This window comes from Furipterus horrens, unplaced genomic scaffold (genome assembly GCF_987537825.1).
Source record: "Furipterus horrens unplaced genomic scaffold, mFurHor1.1.pri manual_scaffold_9, whole genome shotgun sequence".
In the NCBI taxonomy this organism is placed as follows: domain Eukaryota; kingdom Metazoa; phylum Chordata; class Mammalia; order Chiroptera; family Furipteridae; genus Furipterus; species Furipterus horrens.
The window spans coordinates 33,563,465-33,585,633 of record NW_028327179.1 but is presented as its reverse complement, the minus strand read 5'-3'; the positions used below and the strand labels follow the sequence as shown (position 1 = coordinate 33,585,633).

At 35.5% G+C, this 22,169-nt stretch overlaps 2 protein-coding genes across 5 annotated transcripts in view; one reads left to right on the top strand and one right to left on the bottom strand.

Annotated features, from left to right (window-relative positions):
• The window catches only part of AKAP9 (A-kinase anchoring protein 9), a 165,338-nt gene that overhangs the window by 81,727 nt on the left and 61,442 nt on the right, over window positions 1-22,169 (top strand). For 3 of the 4 annotated variants that reach the window (XM_090287252.1, XM_090287251.1, XM_090287250.1), the window contains 7 exons: window positions 359-455; window positions 1,885-1,980; window positions 6,549-6,902; window positions 8,124-8,348; window positions 9,443-9,583; window positions 10,063-10,166; window positions 12,782-12,987. In XM_090287252.1, coding sequence (XP_090143378.1) covers window positions 359-455; window positions 1,885-1,980; window positions 6,549-6,902; window positions 8,124-8,348; window positions 9,443-9,583; window positions 10,063-10,166; window positions 12,782-12,987 — 1,223 coding nt within the window. The remainder of the gene's footprint in view (window positions 1-358; window positions 456-1,884; window positions 1,981-6,548; window positions 6,903-8,123; window positions 8,349-9,442; window positions 9,584-10,062; window positions 10,167-12,781; window positions 12,988-22,169) is intronic. The other variant, XM_090287253.1, reaches the window with a different exon arrangement.
• Window positions 20,242-20,976, bottom strand: LOC150001573 (enhancer of rudimentary homolog). The gene has a single exon (XM_090287860.1). It carries the CDS (start codon window positions 20,895-20,897, stop codon window positions 20,583-20,585), a length of 315 nt encoding a protein of 104 aa, XP_090143986.1. The 5' UTR covers window positions 20,898-20,976; the 3' UTR covers window positions 20,242-20,582.

Below are 22,169 nucleotides of genomic sequence, written 5' to 3'. Positions count from 1 at the left end.
ATAAGTAATTATTTTAAAAAGATGAGATTTTTCAAACTATTTTACTCAATAATATTATAGATAACTTTTAAAAAATATCTGTCCTATAACTAGCTCCATGTCCTACATTTGTAGTGGAGTTTATAAAATGACATGAAATTCAATGGTGATATTAAAGTACTCTATTACTCAATATGTTACTTTACTTATAAGTGGAAAAAGTAATAAAAAATATGACTTAAGATACAATATCTATAACTCCTAACCTATTACTTTTGTTTCCCCTGCCCAGCACACTTTCATGCATGCTTTAAATTTGGGTTAACAGTAGAACTCACACACAACTCTAATTATTTCACCCTCTTTTATTTACATTTAGCTTCTCCATTGATTCAGTGGTAATTACTGAATCTGATGTACAGAAAACCATGGACCCTGGAAATTGTCTAAAACAGAACATGGATGGTACAATAGAGGTATTTGATCTTTAAACTGTAATGTGCACTGATTTTTTTCTTAGTCACTTTTATGTCTGTGGTTTAGTAATTATCCAATAAATAGTTCCTGAGAAGTAAGCATAATAAATATGAGGATAATACCTTAAATAAAAGACCCAGAAGAATAGAGGGTTTTTTCCCCCCCTGAATATATTCTAATTTAAAACTTGTTTTGTACTACATGAGCTGTATAATAAATTAGTTTCAGTGCCCTGACCAACAGCCTTTCTTCTCACCATGGGAAGTTTGGACCAGATCATCTCTAGAATAGTGGGATTTTTTGTTTGTTTTTGTTTTTTAAAGATTTTTTTCCCCTATTTTATTTTATTTATTTATTTATTTATTTATTTTTTAGAGAGAGGGAAAGGAGAGGAAGAGAGGGAGAGAAACATCAATGTGTGGTTGCCTCTCACAGGCCCCCAGGTAGGGGACCTGATGTGCAACCTTAGTCATGTGCCCTGACTGGGAATCGAACCAGCAACACTTGGCTCACAGGCTGATGCTCAATCTACTGAGCCACAGTAGCCAGGCTAGAATAGTGTTTAGGAATCTCCCAAACCCAAGATGCTAGGGCTGGGCCAATGGATGAGGCTTCCTACAGTATTGGCCAAGTGATATATAAAAGCCCTCATCTTTTACAGTGTATGCCATCTAGATAAAGCACATTTTGCCTCTCCTCAACGTTGTGTATATTCCTGATTTATGGCCACTTTTTTTCAGACTTGTATCTGCCAAACCCTGGTCTTTGTAGATTTTTAGGTCTTAAGTTTTACAAAAAATAAAGATCGTTGCCCTCTCTCATTCTGGATGTAAGGGAGAGATATGTTGGCTACATTTTTTATTCTTTCACACTTATCCCACATTGAGTATCTATTTGAATGACATGCAGACAGTGTAAATAAAGAAAAACTTTCATGCTGAGAACATGTTTACATTTTTTAAAAAGTTTGTTTTTTTTCTCTTTATAAAAATAATTTGTACTTATAGAAAATTGGATACTATTAATAAGTACCAAGAAGAAAAGAAATCTGCTTATACCTTCATGAGGAGAGCCAGCCACAGTTAAGGTTACTTAAAATTAAATACACACATCTTTTCATTATATTTAAGAGGTATCTTTATTTTACCCTCAAACCTATGTTAGTAATTATAATTATTTAAATATTTTCTCACTTTGTAATTTTGGCAAATTCACAGTAATGAGTACAATTATTTAGTAGAATCACTCAGTAGATTTTTTTTTTTTTTTTTTTTTTTTTAGTTAAGAGAGAACTGAAATTTATTAAAACTTCTCAGGAATTTTCTAAGAAGTAGTGACTTTTTTTAAGACATTAGAGATTAGAAGTTTAAAAATAAGTTGTGCATAATTAGTGTAAATAAGTATGTCATATTTTGCTTTTTAATTTAGTTTTCTGGTGGTGAATTTGGAGTAGAACAGGAAACAAATATGGTTAAGTTGCTGGAAAAACAGTACCAAGAACGATTAGAAGAGGAAGTAGCTAAGGTAAGTTTATAGTTGTTTCAGAAGATTATTGTGGTTTATACTCCCTTTGAGTCTTCAGAAAATGTAGATTTTATTTACAGCAGTGCAATTTATTTTTTGTTATAAGTTTCCTGCAAATCCTTCTTTAAGTTGTCAGATACAGTACTGGTGTCAACCACAATTGAGAAAAGCATCTTTTGATATGGAATAGTACAATAATTAGAAACTTTTCAGAATACCAAAACAAGTTTTTATAAATTTGTTATCTTGTGGGTAATACCTTATGAAGGAGTTTGGTCTTCCTTAAAGGTGGGGAATTATGGTAGGAAATGAGAAAGAAGGTGTTTGGTCTTTTATATATTATCCTTGTCTTCTTCCAGAGAAGTTGCTGTGATGTTAATATTTATAGATACTCTTAGCTGTTATGCCCAGAGTCATTCTTTCAAACTACTGAATACCAAGTATATCACCTAGTCCACCTTTATGATCCCATTTCTTTTGCCTTTGCATTCTCTTTCATAATGCACATACCTGATTTGGATCTTATATTGCAACAGTTGAATTCTGAGTTTGTCTGCCTATTTTTTTTTTCTTTCTTTTTTTTTTTTTAATGTGTTTTATTGATTATAATGTTACAATTGTCCCAATTTCCCTTCCCTCTTCTCCCCTCCACCCGGTGGCCCCCCTCCCTCCGGTTGTCCCCCCCTTTTAGACCATGTCCATTAGTTGTGCATATAGTTCTTCTCAAACTCTCTCTGTCTATTCCATTCCCTCCCACCATGATCCTTAATTCCTGTATCATCTCCCTCCCTCTCCCCCTTCCCCCTCCCTGCTGACCTCCCCCCAATATGCTCCCCATACCTATAGTTCTTTTTCCACTCTCATTGCCTGTTTAGTTTGCCTTTGCTTCAATTCTCTAGCTTCTGTTGTTGTTTCTTGTGATACAGTTTTCATTTTAGTGTTCATAGTTTTGATCCTCCTTTTTCTAAACCAGTCCCTTTAACATCTCATATAACAGTGGTTTGGATCTAATGAACTCTTTCAGTTTTATTTTGTCCTGGAAACACTTTCTCTGCCCTTCTATTCTGAATGACAGTTTCGCTGGATAGAGTATTCGTGGTTGTAGGTTTTGGATTTTCATTACTTTGAATATTTCTTGCCAGTCCCTTCTTGCCTGCAGGGTCTCCCTTGAGAAATCAGCTGATAGTCTAATTGGGACCCCTTTGTACATGATTCTTTTCTTCTCTCTTGCTGCTTTTAAGATTCTCTCTTTATCTTTCACTTTTGACATTTTGATTATAATGTGTCTTGGAGTGGTTCTCCCTGGGTCCAGTTGTTTTGGAACTCTCTGTGCTTCCTGGACCTGTAAGTCTATTTCCTTCCCCAAGTTTGGGAAGTTCTGCCTTATTATATTTTCACTTAATTTTTCAATTTCTAGTTCTTCTTCTTCACCCTCTGGCAAACCAATGATTCTTATGTTGGGCCTTTTATAGCTGTCCCAGAGGTTTCTGATCCTCTCATCATTTTCCTTGCTTCCTGTTTCCTCTCTCTGCACTGGTTGACTGTTTGTTCCTTTTCTATGTTCTGGTTTTTGATTTGAACTCTGGATTTTTTTTCCTCACCATCTGTCTTGTATGTGGTTTTGTTCCTTTCAGTATCAGTGTTTTTCGATTCTTTCTCATCTTTTTCCAGATCTTTTGTTAATTCTGTAAGCCACCTGATAACAATGGCCCTGAACTGAGCCTTTGACAGGTTTCTTATTTGTTCATCTGTCAGATTCTTCATCTGTTGCCTGGTGAGCTGCACCACCGGGATTTCTATAGTTGTCTGCCTCATTTTGACAGATGCGTTTTGTTTTCTTGTGCCGGCTATAGAGGGCAGTGCCTGTGTACTCGTCACAACCCAGCGACCAGTGGCAATCCGCAACCTGTTTTGCAGCCCTGTGGCGCTTTGTGTGGGGGCGGGGATCCAAGATGGATTCACACAGTTATTCGGCTAGGAGACAGGGTTCTGTCCTCCTGCCCCCTGGGCCTCACTGTTCGAGGCGATGTGGTGGCTGCTATCCCCAGCGTTGGGGTCGCGAGCCGCCGAGGTTTGACTGCAGCTGGGATCGTCCTCCCTGCCACTGTCCCTGGTGCGACCTCAAACAGCACCACCCACTTTCGCTCTTCCTACCTGCCCAAAGAGCGTCGCTGGTTTATAACTTCATACGTTGGGCTTCCGTGTAGTTTTATTTTCTGGAATTTCTAGTTATCTTTTGTTTTGAAGTAGTTGTATTCCTCTCTAGTTGTAGAGGGAGGCCGAGCATGTCTGTCTAAGCCTCCATCTTGGTCGGAAGTCTATTTTTTTTCTTTTTCTTTTTACATTGTTTCAACCCTTCCAATGTAACAGACCCAGTGGAGTATATGTATTTTAAAGGGGGTTAATTGATAGGCTATAAAGGAAATGCATAAGGAATTAGGTTAAACATAAATTGGATGACAGAGGTTAAGACTCAAGGAAGTATATGGACCATAAGGACTTAATCATTTCTGTGTCTGAATTGAATGTTTAGTTCTTAGAGATCAAACGAAAAAGTGAAGCACCATCACTTTTATGTAGCTCTCATTATCTAGTTTTTTAGAGAAATGTATGTTTTCTGTAGCATTTAGCTCTTACATAAATTTCCCAAGTGCAATGTTATAAGAGGGCATCATAGTACAGCAATGCAGAGCATGAGGTTTGGTAAAGGATATATCATGCTTTAAATTCTTGTTCTTCTGCTTTACTAGATTTATGATCTTAGGAAAGTTACTCAACTTCTGAATCTCAGTTCCCCCTATGTAAAAGATGAAAATAATAAACATAATAGTAATTCTTATAAGGATTTGGTGAATTAATATGTATAAAGTAACTAGCAGGTGATAAAAACTCATAAATATATTTTTAAAGTAGTCTTATTTCTGTGATAATGGAGATGATATAAACATGTTTTGTAAAGCTGCATTCATCCAAGCTGATAGCAGAGCACCAAAGTGTAGGTCAGTGAAAACTTCCAAAGGCAGCCAAGATATTGTGGTCCAAGAAACAACATTGATGGTCCAGCTTGATCCTGAATAATATAGATTGTTAACATTAGTCACTAATACTGATGGGATTATGCTCTACCCTACACCCCTCAGATGTGATGATGAGAAACCATTGTTTTAAAAGCACAGGGTAAGTAAAAGAAGCCCCAAAGGTATAGTGATTATAAGTATAGATCACAATAGATTCAGCTTGTGATTTGACATTCATTTACATCTACATTTCACTGCTAAGCAGGGTTCAGAGTGCATCATTTATTTGCTTTGTGTTTTAGGGGTCAAATTACTTCATCTATCTTCTGAATTTTGTCATCTATTTAATTAGGGTAATAATACAATAGTATATACCTACTAGGAATAAGTAAAATATAACATAAATATAAATGAAAGATAATATAACTTTCTATAATGAGGATTAAATGAAATAATAGGAGGACTTAGTAATTGTTTGCCACTGAGTTTATTGCTGTTCATGTTATCATCAATATTATTCTTCTTGAACCTGATGTGCCTATTAAAGCAAAGTCCATTTATTCCATGGGACCAATAGTGTTGGTTGAAGGTCAATAGGCACAACGGTTTCAAAGCCCAGGCATACTTTATCTTAGACTATGACAGCCAGGCTTTCCTCATTGCAAATTATCTGTGGACATGTGTTTTGAAATGAAGTAATTGGTACAGTTGGTTCTCAGAGGCTTGGATTTTTCAGAGCCAAGGCTGCTGGTCAGAATGTCTAAATACCTGTGCTGGATGGACCAAAAAATAAGTAGGGATTTAGGATCATAGTTGGAGTGGGAAGTAAAATTGAAATCTGGAATCACACTTACCAATTATACAAACCAAGTATCTACTTCTGGGAATTTATTGTAAGGAAATAAGAGAGGATATTCATAATGATATAATTACAAAGATTTTCTCACAGTGGTGTTTAAAATAGTGTAAGAATGGAATCAGTTTAAATGCCCAACATAGAAAATTGATTGAATAAATTTATAATACATTTGTATAATCTGAAACTGTAAACTAATTGAAAATTTTATAGAAAATGTATTTTTTAACTTGAAAATTTATTTACTATAGTTAAGCTGTAAAAGCATATTATAATACACATTTATCTAAGGAAAATGAAAATGTGTATCTCCTCATATCCATATTGATATTGAAAGAGAGGAAAATTAAGAGAAGTATTACTGAAGTGTTAGTAGTAATTTTTCTTGGAAGAGAGAAAAATAAGCTATTATATCTTCTGTCTGATTTCTGTACTGAGCACTGATTGCTGTTGTAGTAAGAATTTTAAAACATTTTCTTATTTAAAAAGGCAGGCAATATAATAAATACTTTAACATTAGATTCATTTTAAAATAGATAATCTGTACCTTCATATCACTTTATCATAGGATTTCTTTTAGTTTAAAACAATGAGGCCATGCATTTTTTAATTCATGTAATTTTGAATGGTAAGTGCTTTTTAATTTCTGCTGATATTTATAAATCTAATCTTTTTTTGTTTACCTTATTCTTTAGGTCATTGTGTCAATGAGTGTAGCATTTGCTCAACAAACTGAACTATCTAGAATATCTGGAGAAAAAGAAGATGTTACATCATCAAAACAAGCACATGCTCTCTCTCTGCAAGAACAACATTATTTAAGTGAAATGAAATTACCAAAGGGTCAGGTTGATTTTCAGACTTTTGAGACAATGGACATGAAATTTAAAGAAGAATTTAAACCACTTAGTAAGGAGTTAAGAGAAAATGGAAAGGAAATTTTGTTATCAAACAATGATAATCTTGATATACTTGAATCAAAGGACCGTGAACTGACTGTTTCAGAAGAACTGTTCTCCAACGATGAAACATTTGTAGCCAGAGAATCTGTAAGTATGCTTCTTTAATATAATAACATATGAAATTGTGACTTCCTTCACTATACGGATATTAGCAGTGATGTTCCTTAATGGATAAGGAAAGTTTCAAATCCCGTCTTGACTTAAGATTCACATTACGAATGTGTTTTATTATTTGTGAGGTATATGAATAAATGACTTAATATTATTATTAAATAAAACAAGTCTGGTTCACAGTATCTTTATTGGCTTACACACATTGTGCATGGTAAAATCTAAGTTATACCTATATTTTGTTTTAGTCCTTTCAAGAATACTACATTTTGACAATATGTATGAATAAAAGATTTACTTAATTTATTATGATACTATCACAAGACAATAGCTATCAACTTAAAACGATTTAAAGCATTCTAATCTATAAATACTAATTCTTTTCCTTTGCTTATTCATTAATGGAGAATTAATTTGTGTCTGTGTCTCAGCTGTTTGTTTAACAGAAAATAAATTCTACCTCTTTTAAATTATCTAAATTCAAATTTCTGATTAATCTTTAGGTTAGAATATGTCTTTTTAGTGACATATTCAAATAAAATTGTCAACTCTTTATATAGTGCAAAATTCTTTCATTTGCCAGTAACTATTCAAGGCAGAATAAATCAGAATGATTTGTCTAAGTAGTAGTTCTTCAGGAATTGAAATACTTGTAGAAACCCATTAAGGAGTTAACTTCTTATGAGTATGAGAAAGTAAAATATAAAACTTATTTCCAGATAAAATTTATTGGATACTGTCTCTTATCAAGTTGTTCTCTGTAGTACTGTAATGACTACTGTGTAACATAAATAGGTAAAATTTCTTATGTTTTATAAATTTTAAAATATAAGTATTATATTTATATTATTTCCTCATTATAAATGTCAAGAGAAATAATGGAGTTTTAGCTTCACTAAAAGTAGAAGGAATCTTGAGTATCCTTTATTCTTCTCCCTTAGAATTAGATTACATCTAAACTAACTGATAAATAGCTCTTTTGCTTTTGGAGAATAGTATGTATAATGATGATAATCTGTGTTGATTAAGAATTATAATTAAAGCAAATACCTTTTAAAAATTATTTATAATAGTTTATATAAAATATCAGATGCTTTGTGGGGTTAATAGTAGAATTGCTTTCATATTTATTTTAAATATTGATTCTAACAAATTTATACAAAATGTGTTATGGTTGAATTTTTTTAACTATTATAGATCCATGGTGAGATTTTGGTATCAAGCATGGATGCTTCTAGACAGCTAATGTTAAATGAAGAACAGTTGGAAGATATGAGGCAGGAACTTGTACGACAATACCAAGAACATCAACAGGCAACAGAACTGTTAAGGCAGGCACACATGCGCCAGCTGGAAAGACAGCGAGAAGACCAGGAACAGCTACAAGAAGAGATTAAGAGACTGAGCAGACAATTAGCCCAGGTATGGGCCTTAAGAGTCCCTTTTCTCTCCAATTAAAATGGTGGTATTCTTTATATGGCCTTTTAAACAGAAGTCAGAATTATTGCCAAGATCTGAGTTAATGCAAATATTTAACATCAGGAATAGATTCCATCAGCACAACAGCATGACAGCTTTAGGTCTTATTAGGGAAATTTGACTCACTGTTGGAGTGCATTGTGTCCCTACCATTTTGTGTATCTTTCTTTGCAGGCACTGGAAAAGGGACTGCAATGTTGTTTGTTTTTTTAGTCATTCCATTGACCATACGTGGCAAAAACAGTTTGACAATTTTCGAAAAATTTTGTGCTAAGATGCAGTTAATACTCAGTTTTCCCATATTCATTTATAGTTCTGTGAGTCCACCAGTTAGCCTCTTCAAGGTGTACCTTTATCTGTCCTTTATCTTTTAAATCATGAATGAAAATCTAAAGCAGAGTGTTTCTGGATCTTCTTTGTCCAGGGAAACATCTCTTCTTGATTTGTGAAATGCACAATTATATAACGTTCTTATCCCTTTCTTGGCTAAATTTACATACTCCTTGGTATTTGGGAGCTGGATTCTTATCAATTGCTGTATTATAATATACTCACAAAATCATTGCAGAAAAGCAAGAAATATTTATATAACAGTTCTTATTAAAACATTTATTCAGTTTTGGAAACTTGAGCTAAAAGGAGAAGAAATAGAGAACTCTTGAAATATGTTCTTTCAAATATAGAATACTAGGAAATTGAGAGTCAGCTGAAAAATCATTTGGAAAAATTAATTTTGCTTTTCTTCATCGCATTTTGTGAATTTAACATTCTGAATTTTCAATGCAAAATTGACATATAAAATAATACTGTTTGAGTTGCATGAATTCCTAAATACTTAGGCTTAATAATCTTTTTTAGGTTTATTTAAATTTTGCATTGAACTTTATATATGCTTTTAACCCCTTATCATGGGATACGAATCAGAGGTAGAACTAGGGTCTATTGGTCCCAGGGGGTTAAAAGAAATCTGCTTTAATATCTCTGCCTTTATCTTCTATCGCAAACAATATTCTCTCATGACCTTTTTTCTTATTTAGAGATCCTCAATAGATAATGAAAACCTGGTTTCAGAGAGAGAGAGGGTGCTTTTAGAGGAGCTGGAAGCACTAAAGCAGCTGTCTCTAGCTGGAAGAGAGAAGCTGTGTTGTGAGCTGCACAACAGCAGTACGCAAACACAGGTAGTATGGACTTTGCCCCACCTAGGAGCACTGGATCCACAATGCAGTAGGATCTGTTTGTCTTTGTTGTTGGTGTGAATGTGTTTTTTATAGGTATTGCTTTTAAAACATTTGTGATTGCTTACATGTAAGGTAGGTGGAGTCAAGATGCCTTACATTCCGTTGAAGGTAATTTGAATCTGACATTGCTAGGTAGCAACTGCTCTCTCCCCAAAGAGCAGCCTAACAAACTGTATTGTCGCTCTGTAGCATTAGCTTGGACCCATTAAGAATTTTTCACCTGTGACCTAGAGTCTTCTGTCTTTTTTTGATAATGCTAATCTCTTGACAAAATATAGTTAAATATTATTCAGTATATATTCTGCATGTAGAGGTTTCACTTTCACCTCATAACAAATATAAAGGAATGACAAGCTTTTTCCAAGATGACAGGTTTTCTGTCTGTCTTGTCTTCTCTACCATTACACAAACTTATGCAGGATGAACATGAAAGCCAATGGGAAGTTGAGGAACAGACCGTTAAAGAAAAGGAATTGGACAAAAAATTTGAAGATGTGCCTCCTGATGTTCTGTCTAATGAAAGGTATACAGAATATGCGTTTTTTTAACACCAAATGAATTAAAATAGTTGTTTCAATGTTATAAACTTTATTTGTCCTTATTTTAATTGTGTACCTTTCTTTCATTTGTACATTATACTCTATGTAAAGAGTAACAAATTTTTGTCATTTAAACTAACAAGTACTTAAAAAGCTCTTGTATGTAAAGTACTTTTTAACAAATACTGATCAGATACTTAATTCAGTAAATGTTAAGGCTTTATTTAGTGGTTGAACCTTTCTGGATTAATTTTATTTTGCCCGTGAGGCATTTTTATACTGAAAAAAATTGTATTTAAGGGTTTATTTTGTCACTGGATATGCATTCAGTATAAGCAACCCCCTGGTTTGTTCATGAGGAAAAAAATTGTGATAGTCCACATGTCACTTTCATGCATTTACTGCCTAACAGATGAGAACTTTTAATCCATATCTCAGTTTTACAGAAAAATAAATTAATGATTTGATGTTAACAAAACTTTTCCTTACTTTGATTTTTTAGATATTAGAATAAAAATGTAAAATATAAATCAGAATAGTTATCCCACAATAATATCAAGGACTTTAAGCACAGTATTTTAAAATTTGTTTTGTTCAAATAAAAATAGTTTTTATCTAATTTTAATTTAATTTTAAATTAAAACTAATATCTACTAACTTAATTTCCTCCTTTCCCAATTTCTGTGATTGTCAACCCTCTGTCCTCCTAACCTCCTTCCTCAGCATGCATGGAGGATTTTGGCCCCTAAGATTTTGGCTTCCCCATTGGATCATCAGTATGGAACACAGTCAGTATGGAACTCAAACAAGAAAGACAGTGTATGAAAATTAGAGTTAACATATCAATATAAAATAAACAATGTTTATTTTATAATTGAGATAAATTATTTTTATCTCAATTTAGGTATATTTTAAAAATTATGCAGTGTTTAATTACTAGGAATTTTTAGTGAGTGCTGATAAATTAGTATTTATATTTATTTCTTTTTACCATCGTATTGATTTTAATTATTTCCCTTATGTAGAATTTCTGTTTTCAAAATACTCTAGTTTTGTAGTATTTGGGGCTTGAACAAAATCTCAGGAAAGTTTAAAGAAGTAAAACCCATGACTTACTTTCTACTAACTAAATTATTTAGTTTTATTTTTAGTATCCTTGCTTATGTAAGCGGAGAAGTTGATCTAGGTACAAAAATAGAACTGCCTCTTTTCACTTGACAAATACTGAAGGGAAAATTCTGCATTTATTACCTTGTCTTAAAATAGTTATGGCATGTGCCTGTGAAAACAGATATCCTTTACCCTGATCATTAGGGATCTCCCACAGTGTGAAGTGAGAGAGAAAGCTGTCTTACGGCAGATGACCATTACCATGAAAGTCTCTTATTTTGTCTACATTTATCAAATATCAACTTTGCCACTTTAGTACCTTTGTTGAATTAAGTTATTAGGACAAGAGAATTGTTTAATTATTTGTAAGATTAATCAGATAATCTCTGAATCACTATTTATGGAATTATATTTTTTTGACATGGAAAGCTGTTTGTGTTAAGCAGAATAGAAAGCTTACAAAAACAGTTTGTTCAGGATAATCCCATACACACACACAATATATATATTTATGAGAGAGATGTAGGGAAGTATGGAAAGATAGGCATTAAAATTTTAATAATAATTACATTTGGGTGCTGAGATATTTAGGTGAGTGGTTAGCATTGTTTTCTATTTTTAAAAAAAGAGTTGTTACTTGTCTTTTAAAAAAGAGAAACATACCTTAATTTTATTTGGTTGCAGATAGGTTCCTTCTACTTGTTGAAATGAAGGTGGTATATGTACCTTGAGAAATTTCTGTCTCAGAAGTAGATACAACAACCTATAATATCTTTCTGGTGTTAGCAGATAGTGAAATTGCACAGTAGTCATTTTGAAAAATAAATCTCTGCCTATTGTAATTTTATCATCTAGATCATCACTAGTAAGTTATACAAATACACATTTTTTCCTGATGGAATTTGTAAATTATATTTTAAAATATATACCCTGGCTAGTGTGGCTCAGTGAATTGAGTGCCAGCCTGTGAACCGAAAGGTTGCTGGTTCGTTACCCAATCAGGGCACATGCCTGGGTGTGGGACAGGTACTTGGTTGAGGGCATGCGAGAGGCAACCAATGGATGTTTCTCTCTCTCTTTCTCCCTCCCTTCCTCTCTCTCTAAAAATAAATAAATAGAAGTTCTAAAAATTTATTAAAATATAATCTTTGATACAGTGAAATTAAATGTAAAACATATATGAATAACTATGCATGGTATTACCAGCTCAATAACTCACATATGCTTGGATTGGGTACCACCATACTTTTTAAAACTTAACTTTTCATCTCCTTAAATTTTTTTAAATCTTAAAAATTTTAAATTTATAAACTAAAAAATAAAAAGTACTTCATCGTAGGTGCTACGTCACATTATTTTAATAGAGAGGATCAGACGATGCTTTATTTTTCAAGTCATATATTTTGTACTACAATTTTTGTGGGAAATAAACAAGGTGTTTGCTTTAAAAAGATTAAACATTTTAATAAATGTTTCTTTATCTCCCCAGGTATGCCCTCCAGAAAGCTAATAACAGACTTCTGAAGATCCTCTTAGAAGTTGTAAAGACAACAGCAGCTGTCGAAGAAACAATTGGTCGCCATGTCCTTGGTATTCTAGATAGATCAAGTAAAGGCCAGTCATCTCCCTGCCTGATTTGGAGGTCAGAAGCAGAGGCACCTATAAAGTCATGTGTCAATGAAGAACACACAGGAGGTACTAGTTTTATATTCTGTTGAAACTATCATCATCTTAAGTAAATTTTGGAATGTAAGGCATTTTGCTATGTATTAAAATACACAAATCCATTAGATCCACTCTTCTCAAAACGCCATTATTGTGTAGCATTTGCAAGTGAGTGTCTTAGAGTTGTCATTTTATACTCAGGGTTACTACTGTGCTACATAAATCAGAGGCTGTTTAATTTATTGTCCCATAAAATAAAAAATTTGCATCACCACTAAGGACTCTTGCCAACAGGCAATATCCTGCAACAACCTTATCAGTGAAGGAAAGACTAGAAATAAAGAGCTTTTAAGAATCAAGAATCAAACAACAGTTTCACATATCTGTTGAGATGGTTAGAAGAAAGTTTTTAAAACAAACTCAAGGTTTGAATTTGTCTTTGGACTAACCCCTACTGTGTCCTTTCTTCCTTTTGGAAAAGTGGTGTGAAGTCTGGCAGAGGGGTGTGGATCCGGAAATCCGGTCCTGACGTGACATACCTGCCTTCCTAACTGTCTTCTTTCAGCTGGGCTGGTCTTTGAATTTCTTACTTTCATCTTGCTGACCTCCAGTCTCTCCTAATTTTTTAAATTCCTTTCTTTTACTGGAGTGAGAATCAGGAAATCAAAAGGGAGAAAGTTTTTGTCATATGGAGAGAAAGAGGATCTGACTCTTAGATCAGAAGATCAAGTCCACACTTCACTACCATTCCATACCTAAGAATGCCTCCCCAGTTAGGGACTGACATTCCAAAAAATGCCAGTTTATGCAGTATTTGAGTCTTCTGCTTGTTAAGTTTTATGTGGAGAAATAAGAAGAAATTATCCATGCCACTTACAGAATGTTCGCCTAATTTTAAGTTGGCCAGTTGTATGCATCTAAATGAAGAAAAAAACTTGATTTGGAATTTTAAGTAAAATTAATTTAAAAACACCTAAATGGATGTCAAAGATAATTTTTAAACCTGCTTTTAGTAACATAAGACCTGAAATAATACAGTATTTTTAAACTTCTTTCAAATTCATTCTTTTCAAACTTTGGTAGAGATATTTTTCAAACTAACTTTACTTCTGCTTAAGCTCTTAATCAAAGACTATTTTATTTCTACAAATGAATCTTGATGTATATAAAAGAATTAGGTAGTATTTTTTTTGGTTTTGTTGTAAGAGTGTTTACCAAATTATGCGTTTTTAGGAAGTTATTTTATAAACTGGTTTCATTAACCATCATGGGGGATTTTGCTATTCTTTTAAGACCTAAACTAAATTTTTAGTATTCAAAAGATACTCTGAGGAATGTTCTGTGGAGTACAAAAATATGTTGTGCCTTTTTTGTTAGCAGCTCTCTTAGACTCTCTTTCTCAAAAGTGGTCACTGAAGTGCTCAGCAACAACAAACATATCTTGAAAGATTGCACACTCACTTCCACAGCAGTGTTCTCATAGTTATACAAAGGAATAAATTAGTAATTTAATGCAAGCACAGAAGATTGTGTTTATGTTCATTTTCTATGAGAAAGCAAACCTACAGGGGCATCTGATCTACTTTCTTGCATGTTACATCTAAATCCCTCAGTATGGATTAAATATGCCTGTGTCCTATCTTAAGATATCCAGTATACAGTTTTTCAGCTATAAGCAGTTTTATCAGTTCAATTCTATAAGCATTATTGAGCAATTTCTCTATGCCTTTTGCTTTTAAAAAAATACTCACTAGAGAATATGTTTATTGATTTTAGAGAGCAAGGAAGGGGTGGGGGAGAGAGAAACATCAATCGGTTGCCTCCCATACACACCCCAACTGGGGATTGAATTGGCAGCCTAAGTCGGTGCCCTGACCAGGGATCAAACCCGCAACCTTTTGTTGTATGAGACAATGCTCAGCCACCTGAGCCACTCAGCCAGGGCTATGCCTCTGCTTTGTAGCAGTTCACATTCCAGGGAAGGAGACACTGAGAGTCCAATTCCTAGTATTTAATATTTTAATTAGAACTGCTTTATGTGCTTGAATTGATTAAGCCTTTTTAAAATTTAATTATTTAACTATTAACTGATTCCGAAAGAATAATATTAAGATACAAGAGAAAAACTAAACGCAGAGTTAAGAAATTCAGTGTATAGAATATTACAGCAGAGATAAGAATTTTGCTCTTATTAGCATCATGGGTTATAATGTTCACATATCATTTAACTACTCAGTCTTTGTTTTTGTGTTTAACAATGACATGCTAGTCTTACTAATAAAATTAGGATGACCATTAATATCATTTTGCATCTTGAAGGTGTTACCGGTAATGTCAGCTCTCAGTTCTTGAGCTCAACAAAGAAAGTGTTCAGTACTAAGAACTCTAGTCCAAAAGGAAATTTATTTAGCATGCAAAGTGAAAGAAGATTCAAACAGGCTGCTCAGATAACTGCACTGGCCTTTTAGAAAGAAAGCCACAGAGGCAGAAGAAGTAAGCCAGTTGGGCTGCCTAGTCTCAGGAAACTAAGTTATAGAGACAAAAAGTGGGGACCCTTGGAGACCTATACAGGGGGTTAGTCTGGGATGCGCTGATGCTATCCACTGCTCCCCTGGCTGCAAGCCATATGGGAACCCTTAGAGCATAGGAGAAAGAAACAAAGATATATGCCTGAAGAAAGAAGGCACAGGCATGCTCTAGGGATAACATGCACTGGGTCTGTCTTCTTAAGGGCTTTTATCTGTTTTCTAAAGGTGGGAATTTTAGGGACAGTCAAGATCTCAACAGAATATTCATCAGCTTTCCAGGTGTGCACTTGAATATGTTGATGCATTGAAATGAACATGTAAAGCGGTCAGAATCATTCTTTGGTCAGTTTCACTTTCAAAGAATGTGACTAGCAAGGGACCAGGACTGGCACCGAGGTGGGTCTGCCTGAGCACTGTCTGGAATGTGCAAGATAAGACCTTGCAATTTATTACGTGGCTGTAAATTGCTCACCCTGTTTGTTCAGCTCTCTGTCTCAGTTTCCCCATTCCACTCGCCAAGGAATTTTTCAAGCTTCTTATTGACCTGCCTCTTTTTCCCCTCAGAGACTTCCAACCCTGAAACCTTTTAGGGATGATGTCTTTAGTAAGTGCTTCCTGCTGACAAGGGTCATAGCCCCTGTGTGCGTCCGGTATGGAGGTCTCTCCTTTCTTGATCTAAGGGAGACGGAATGGGAGCTGGGACTGGAGCAGAGGCTGGTAGCTGATTCTTCTGAAGTAGGGGTGGGCCAGAATCCCTGAAGCGTCATCATCTTGATAGGGAATTGTTGTATCCCAGAGGTGACAAATTTGGCAAGATTAAAAAAGGCATGGTTCAAAAATGATGAGAATTATAGCAACTAGTTTGAGGAGAGGTAAGAAGCAGGTGATAGAGGGATGAACCGACTTTACAGTGTCCCAGATTGTTTGCAGAGGGGCTTCCCTAGACAAGGGTGTTTACTGTACTTAATTCAAATTAGGGTAAGGGGAAAATCCTAAAATGTTTTTCCTAAAGCAGGTTTTTTTCTGTCTAAGTCTCTTGGCAGGAAATTGAGGAGGGTCAAAGTTTCCTAAAAACATGTTGAAATCAACCCCAAAATAGCACTGTCAAGGTGGCAGAACTTTGGTCCCTTCAGTCCCCTCTTTTAAATAATCAAGTTTTACATTCCAGAAGCAGAGTTAGTAGATTGCTCCATATTTCACTGACTCAATTATGTAGTCCTGAAAGTAAGTCATTTCAGTTAACTCACTGAGTCTCATTTCAGGAGGTGGTGATGCAGATGGGCTCCCAAAGACCTGTATTGTGTAAACAAGCAGTCAGGTATTTAATAAGGGGTATGCCTATGGAAAGGGAAGTAAAAACAGGTTAATGATCAAATTATAAGCCAGTTTCTGAGTCTGTAAGGTTCAGGGTTTCTTTTGTTGTTATTAAAAGCAGGCAGTGACTGTCTGATAGATCCTTCTTATCTTCAGATTGAATATCTCTGTTGATGTCATCAGGTGCTCAGATAGATTCTGCATGGTTTACACTGCATCAGGCACTAAGATTGTTTATTATGAGCTGCCTGGGTTGCAGGTTTGGTCCCCGGTCAGGGTACATAGTAGAGGCAGCTGATTGCTGTTTCTCTCACACATCAATGTTTCTCTCCCTCTCTTTCTCCCTCCCTTACCTCCTCTCTAAAAAATGTATAAATAAAATCTTAAAAAAAAATAAAATACACTCCAGAAACTTGCATGTTAAAAGATGGCTCAGAGAAGAGTTCTTGAGGGAGACCAGGTCTTTATATCTGAAAGGTACAGAGAAAGAAATGCAAGCTCCTTCTGAAAGAACTTCAGTTTTGTAAAGCCAATTATTTATAAGCCTTTTGAAATAAATAGGGGAGGGATTGGGAAGGTAAAAGAAATTGGTGGACCTTGAAGTTGTTTCTGGAGCCACACCTCTGGCTGTGTAAAGACTTCGTTTGTAAAACAAGGAGGTTGTTTTAATACCTCAAGAATTAGGTTGCTACCTAAATGTTGGCAAAGGACTAACAAATTCATCCACCCATTTTTGGAATGTGTCTTTCCATCTGGGTACTCAGGCTCTGTAGTGGGGGAGGGGATATAAGGTGGCAGCTGTGAATGTAGTATAGCAGTTACAAAGGGATCTAGTGTACAGGTAGTACAGAGTTCAGGATCATCTCTGAGGACCATAAAAGCTTGGATATATAGAACCTTCATTCATTTTCCTTGGGAATGGCAAAATAAGTCTAGTTGGAAGACAATATTAAAGTTAAGGGTGCCATTGACTGGCCAAACCTCTTCACTGCCCAATTTATATTGGGGCCAAGCCATGTTACTGAAGAAGTGTTGAGGAACTGAGGGTCAGATTTCTCCCAATTGGCCAGGATGTATAGACAAAGAGCAGTAGGCTAGAAGTAAGGCTTGTAAGTGAGAGTCATGCTAATTCTTGCCATGGCAATGAACGATCAAACAGGCCATTGGTCTGAATTGGTCTTGGGAGGCTGGGTAGTAAAAGATATGGATCTCAGGAGATTCTGTGAGGAGTCAGTCTTTCCAAGAGGCGAGACGCCTAACAACAGAAAGGAACAGGAGAATTCAAGAGCTCATATAGTTGGAGGAAATCCGGGGGTGTCCAAAGAGAAAGAAGCAAGCATGTATCCTGAGCCCAAAGGTCAATAGTCTGAAACATGTGGAGAGTGATAGAGGGAGAAGAAGGGACGGAGTCAGGGAGTTAGCCCAAACAAACTGCCGTTATTCACTGCTTCCCTGTTTGTAGGTCCCAAGAAAGGAGACAGAGTGTAAGGAGGTACCCCTGGCCAAGGAGGCAGGGGCCACTTACACAGAAGAGGGATAATAATCCTCATGTCACAGCACCAGATATTACCGGCAATGTTGGCTCTCAGTTCTTCAGCAAAAAAAGAATGCAGAGCCGACTCTAGCACAAGAGAAAGTTTATTTAACATACAAAGTAAAAATACACTTAAAGAGAAGATTCGAGTGGGCTCCTCAGAGAGCTGCCTTGGTCTTTTAGAAAGAAAGTCTCAGAGGCAGATGTGAGCCAGCTGGGCTGTGCAGTCTCAGGAAACTAACTTACAGAGGAAAAAGGGGCCCTTGTACACAGGTTCAGGGGGTTACCCCAGAACGAGCTGTCACTGTCCACTGCTCCCTTGGCTGCAAGTCTCATGGGAACCCTTAGAGTTTAGGAGAAAGAAAACGAAAATACACACCTGAAGAAAGAAGGCACGGGTGTGCTCCAGGGAGAGCACGCACTGGGTCCGTTGTCTTGTGTTTTTATCTGTTTTCTAAAGGTGGGAATTTCAGGGGACACCTCAGGGGAGGATCTCAATAGAATATTAATCAGCTTTCCAGGTGCATCCTTTGCTATAGGTCAGAATCATTCTCTGGTCAGTTACACTTTCAAAGAATATCACTGAAGAGGGACCAGGACTGGGACGAGGCAGGTCTGCCCCAGCACAGTCTGCAATGTGCAAGATAAGACCTTGCGATTTATTATCTGGCTATATAAATTGCTCGGCCAGTTTGTTCAGCTCTCTGTCTCAGTTTCCCCGTTCCACTTGCCAAGGAATTTTCCTAGCTTCTTACTGACCTGCCTCAACAGAAATATTGAATTAATAGAGTTTATAATTTAACACCTTGAATTTTCTCCTAAACTTTAAAGAAAACACTGTCTTTAAAATATTGACAGTGTTTCACATATAAGAATTATTTTTGATATTCCCTCCTATTTTTAATTGATGCATTATTGCCAAACTAAAACAAACTTGAAATCTTTCTTTGGTCTTATTTAATATACCAGAAAAACTTTACTCTTAATCTTATTATGAAGCAACTTCTGCTTTTCTGTTTTTATATATGACTTTGTGTTGTAGATAGCACTTGTGATCTTTTTTCAGCCTCCATGTCTGAACTTGTTTAGACTTTAAACATGTATGGACTTGTTAAGTCTCTAAAAAAAATAATTGATTTGTTAATGTTTGCTTCCTCCTAAGAGCAACCTACTTTATGAAATCGAAGGGGCATTTTGAGCCAGTGTGAAATCACTTGAACTAGTGTAAATATTAGACTAGTTCATAAAAAAGGAAATGATTCCCCCAGGATGTGTTGGAAGAAAATTTCTTGGAGGCCTGTACCAAACTAACCGTTCTGAGATTTCTGTTAACATGTTGTGAAATTGCTTTGTCATAGCCTTCAGGAATCCTCTCTTGTTGGCTTCTTTGGCGTTTCACCTGTGTATGTTTTCTTTCTAATAAATACAGAGAATAGGACGATTCTGAGAAAAGGGAATAGTAGTAGTCTAATATGATAGAAAGTCAAGGATTTATGGGGTGAGAGTATGTGGAGAAGTGAGACTATGAGGTAAGGGGAAGAGCTGAAAGAAGGCAGCTGGAAAGTAGGCTGGATCTAAGTTGTGAATGGTCTTAAATTTCATAGGAAACTGGGTTTTCGCTATTAATAATGGGGAGGTAAATAATTTTTTTGAGCAGGAAGGTATTATCGAATCAGTGAATCAGGAAGCAAACTGTAGCAATGCAAAGGAAGGGCTGGAGAAGAAGAGGGTGGTTAGAAGGCTATTTCAGTTGCCCAGGTGAGAAGTGTTGAAGACACGAAGGAAGATGGAGGAAGATTGAGCACAGGTTGGAGAAGACTAAATGTGTGAGACAATGGAGAAAGAAAGTAGTAAAAGATGATTCTGGGTTTCCAGAATCCATTTTTATTTTATTTTATTTTTTAACTAAAGAACATTTATTTATTTTGCACCAAGACTTTATCTTAGGACATAACTAAACTGGGTCACCACCCCGACCCCAACTTGAAGGGTTAGTACAGTGAATGTTACAAAGTAGATATGAATATTAACTGATGAAGAAAAACTTCCTTCAAAATCATAACAATGTTTCAGTAAAAAAACAGGAAAAGAAAAAAGGGGGGTGATCTTGTTCGATGCCATTATCATCTAGCACATTCAACCCTGACTAGAGTGTACCAAAATGGAAACAGGATTACTATAATACAAAACTCCCACTACAGATCACTGTACACCTGTATTCCAAGCCCACCCTCAATCTTCCGGCACAACTATTTCCCGGCCTGTTGGGCCTGCCGACGAAGGAGCACATAGATCTTCTCTTTAATCCAGTCTTTGTTATAAGGCTGGTATGTCTGGGTATCAGCTCGGTAAACAAGACAGCTGAGGTCTGCCAGATCATCAATAAAGTCAAACAACTGGCTGATATCATATGTAATAGAGGGGCTGTTGGGATTCATTCTCTTCAGATGTTCTTCATACATTTTACAAACGCCTTCCATGCATTCGTTCACTGATTCATAGTCGGCGTAGGTTCTGCCCTCTGGCCTCTTGGTGGGCTGCACCAGCAGAATGGTGTGAGACATGGCGCCAAAACTCTTTCACTGCAGCCGCCGCCGACACCACCACCTCACACGAGCTTAGCCGCACGCCGCCAACAGCAAACCTCCTCCAGAATCCATTTTTAGATGACAGCAGGGTCATTACTAAAAACTTGGGAGGAAGTGTATAAGCATAAAAAATGATTAGTCTGAAGTGTCAATAATGGGCTATGTGGAGGAGAAGAGCCAGCTTTTAAAAATTTGGGTCTATAGAGATTTCAGAGCAGTATTTACTGGAAGAAGGAGGACAGAGCTGGAGCCTCTGTCTATCATAAGCTAACAAAGAACCTGTGCAAAAAAAAAAGAAAGAAAAAAGAAAATCAGAGAAAGACATGAGACAGATATTCCAAAACCGTTTGAAAAGGTAGAGATTTCAATAATTTATTTGTCTAGAAAATCAAATAGGACAAGGACTGAGAAGATGATATTGATGACAGCTGGGAGGTCACTGTTATCCTTGGAGAGAGCAGCTTTGCAACTGAAGGAACAGAAACCAATACTGGTAGTGGTAGGAGCCGGTTTAATCTCTCATCAAGTCTGTTGAGGTTTGCCTTGAGATAGGGGAGCAAAGCTGAGAAAAACCAGCAAGTGCCTGTTCTTTTTGGGGGTACAGAGAAAGAATCAGTGGTGGGGAGAAGATTGAAGACACTGTGTATTACATGGAGCAAATCTCAAGCACAAACTACAGAAGATATATAGAACAAAATGGCTTACTGTATAAATAAACAAAGATAATTTTAATGTGTTCCAAAGAAGATATAAAATTTTGTGTATTTACTAGAAAGAAAATGTCACTACAGTGCCTTTTAATTCCTCAGTTATACTTGCTATACAATATAAATAATTTTTGTTTTAAATGCCTATTGTAACCCAGTAGTATTTCTTTCATCCATAACTTCTTTAAAAATATCATTTATTTTCTAGAGTACTTTAATTTTATTAACTTTTTAATATATATTGTGCTATACTTATCTGAATTAATTTTGAATACCAGGATTATTTGAACTCATGAGTATATATACAATATCCTATTAAGACATTTCATTTTGAATATGTGGAATAAATAAGTAAATACCAGGATAGTTATTGTGTTTTTTTTTTTAATTTTGGAAATAAAAATACAAAGTCAAAATTGTGTTAACTGTTACTCCAAGAATTAGATAAAGCCGTGTAATAGCAAACATTTAAAATCACTTCCTAGAATGCAGTTTGCACTTTTAGCCAGTGAATTATATAGAGAAGGTGCTTAGTGAATAT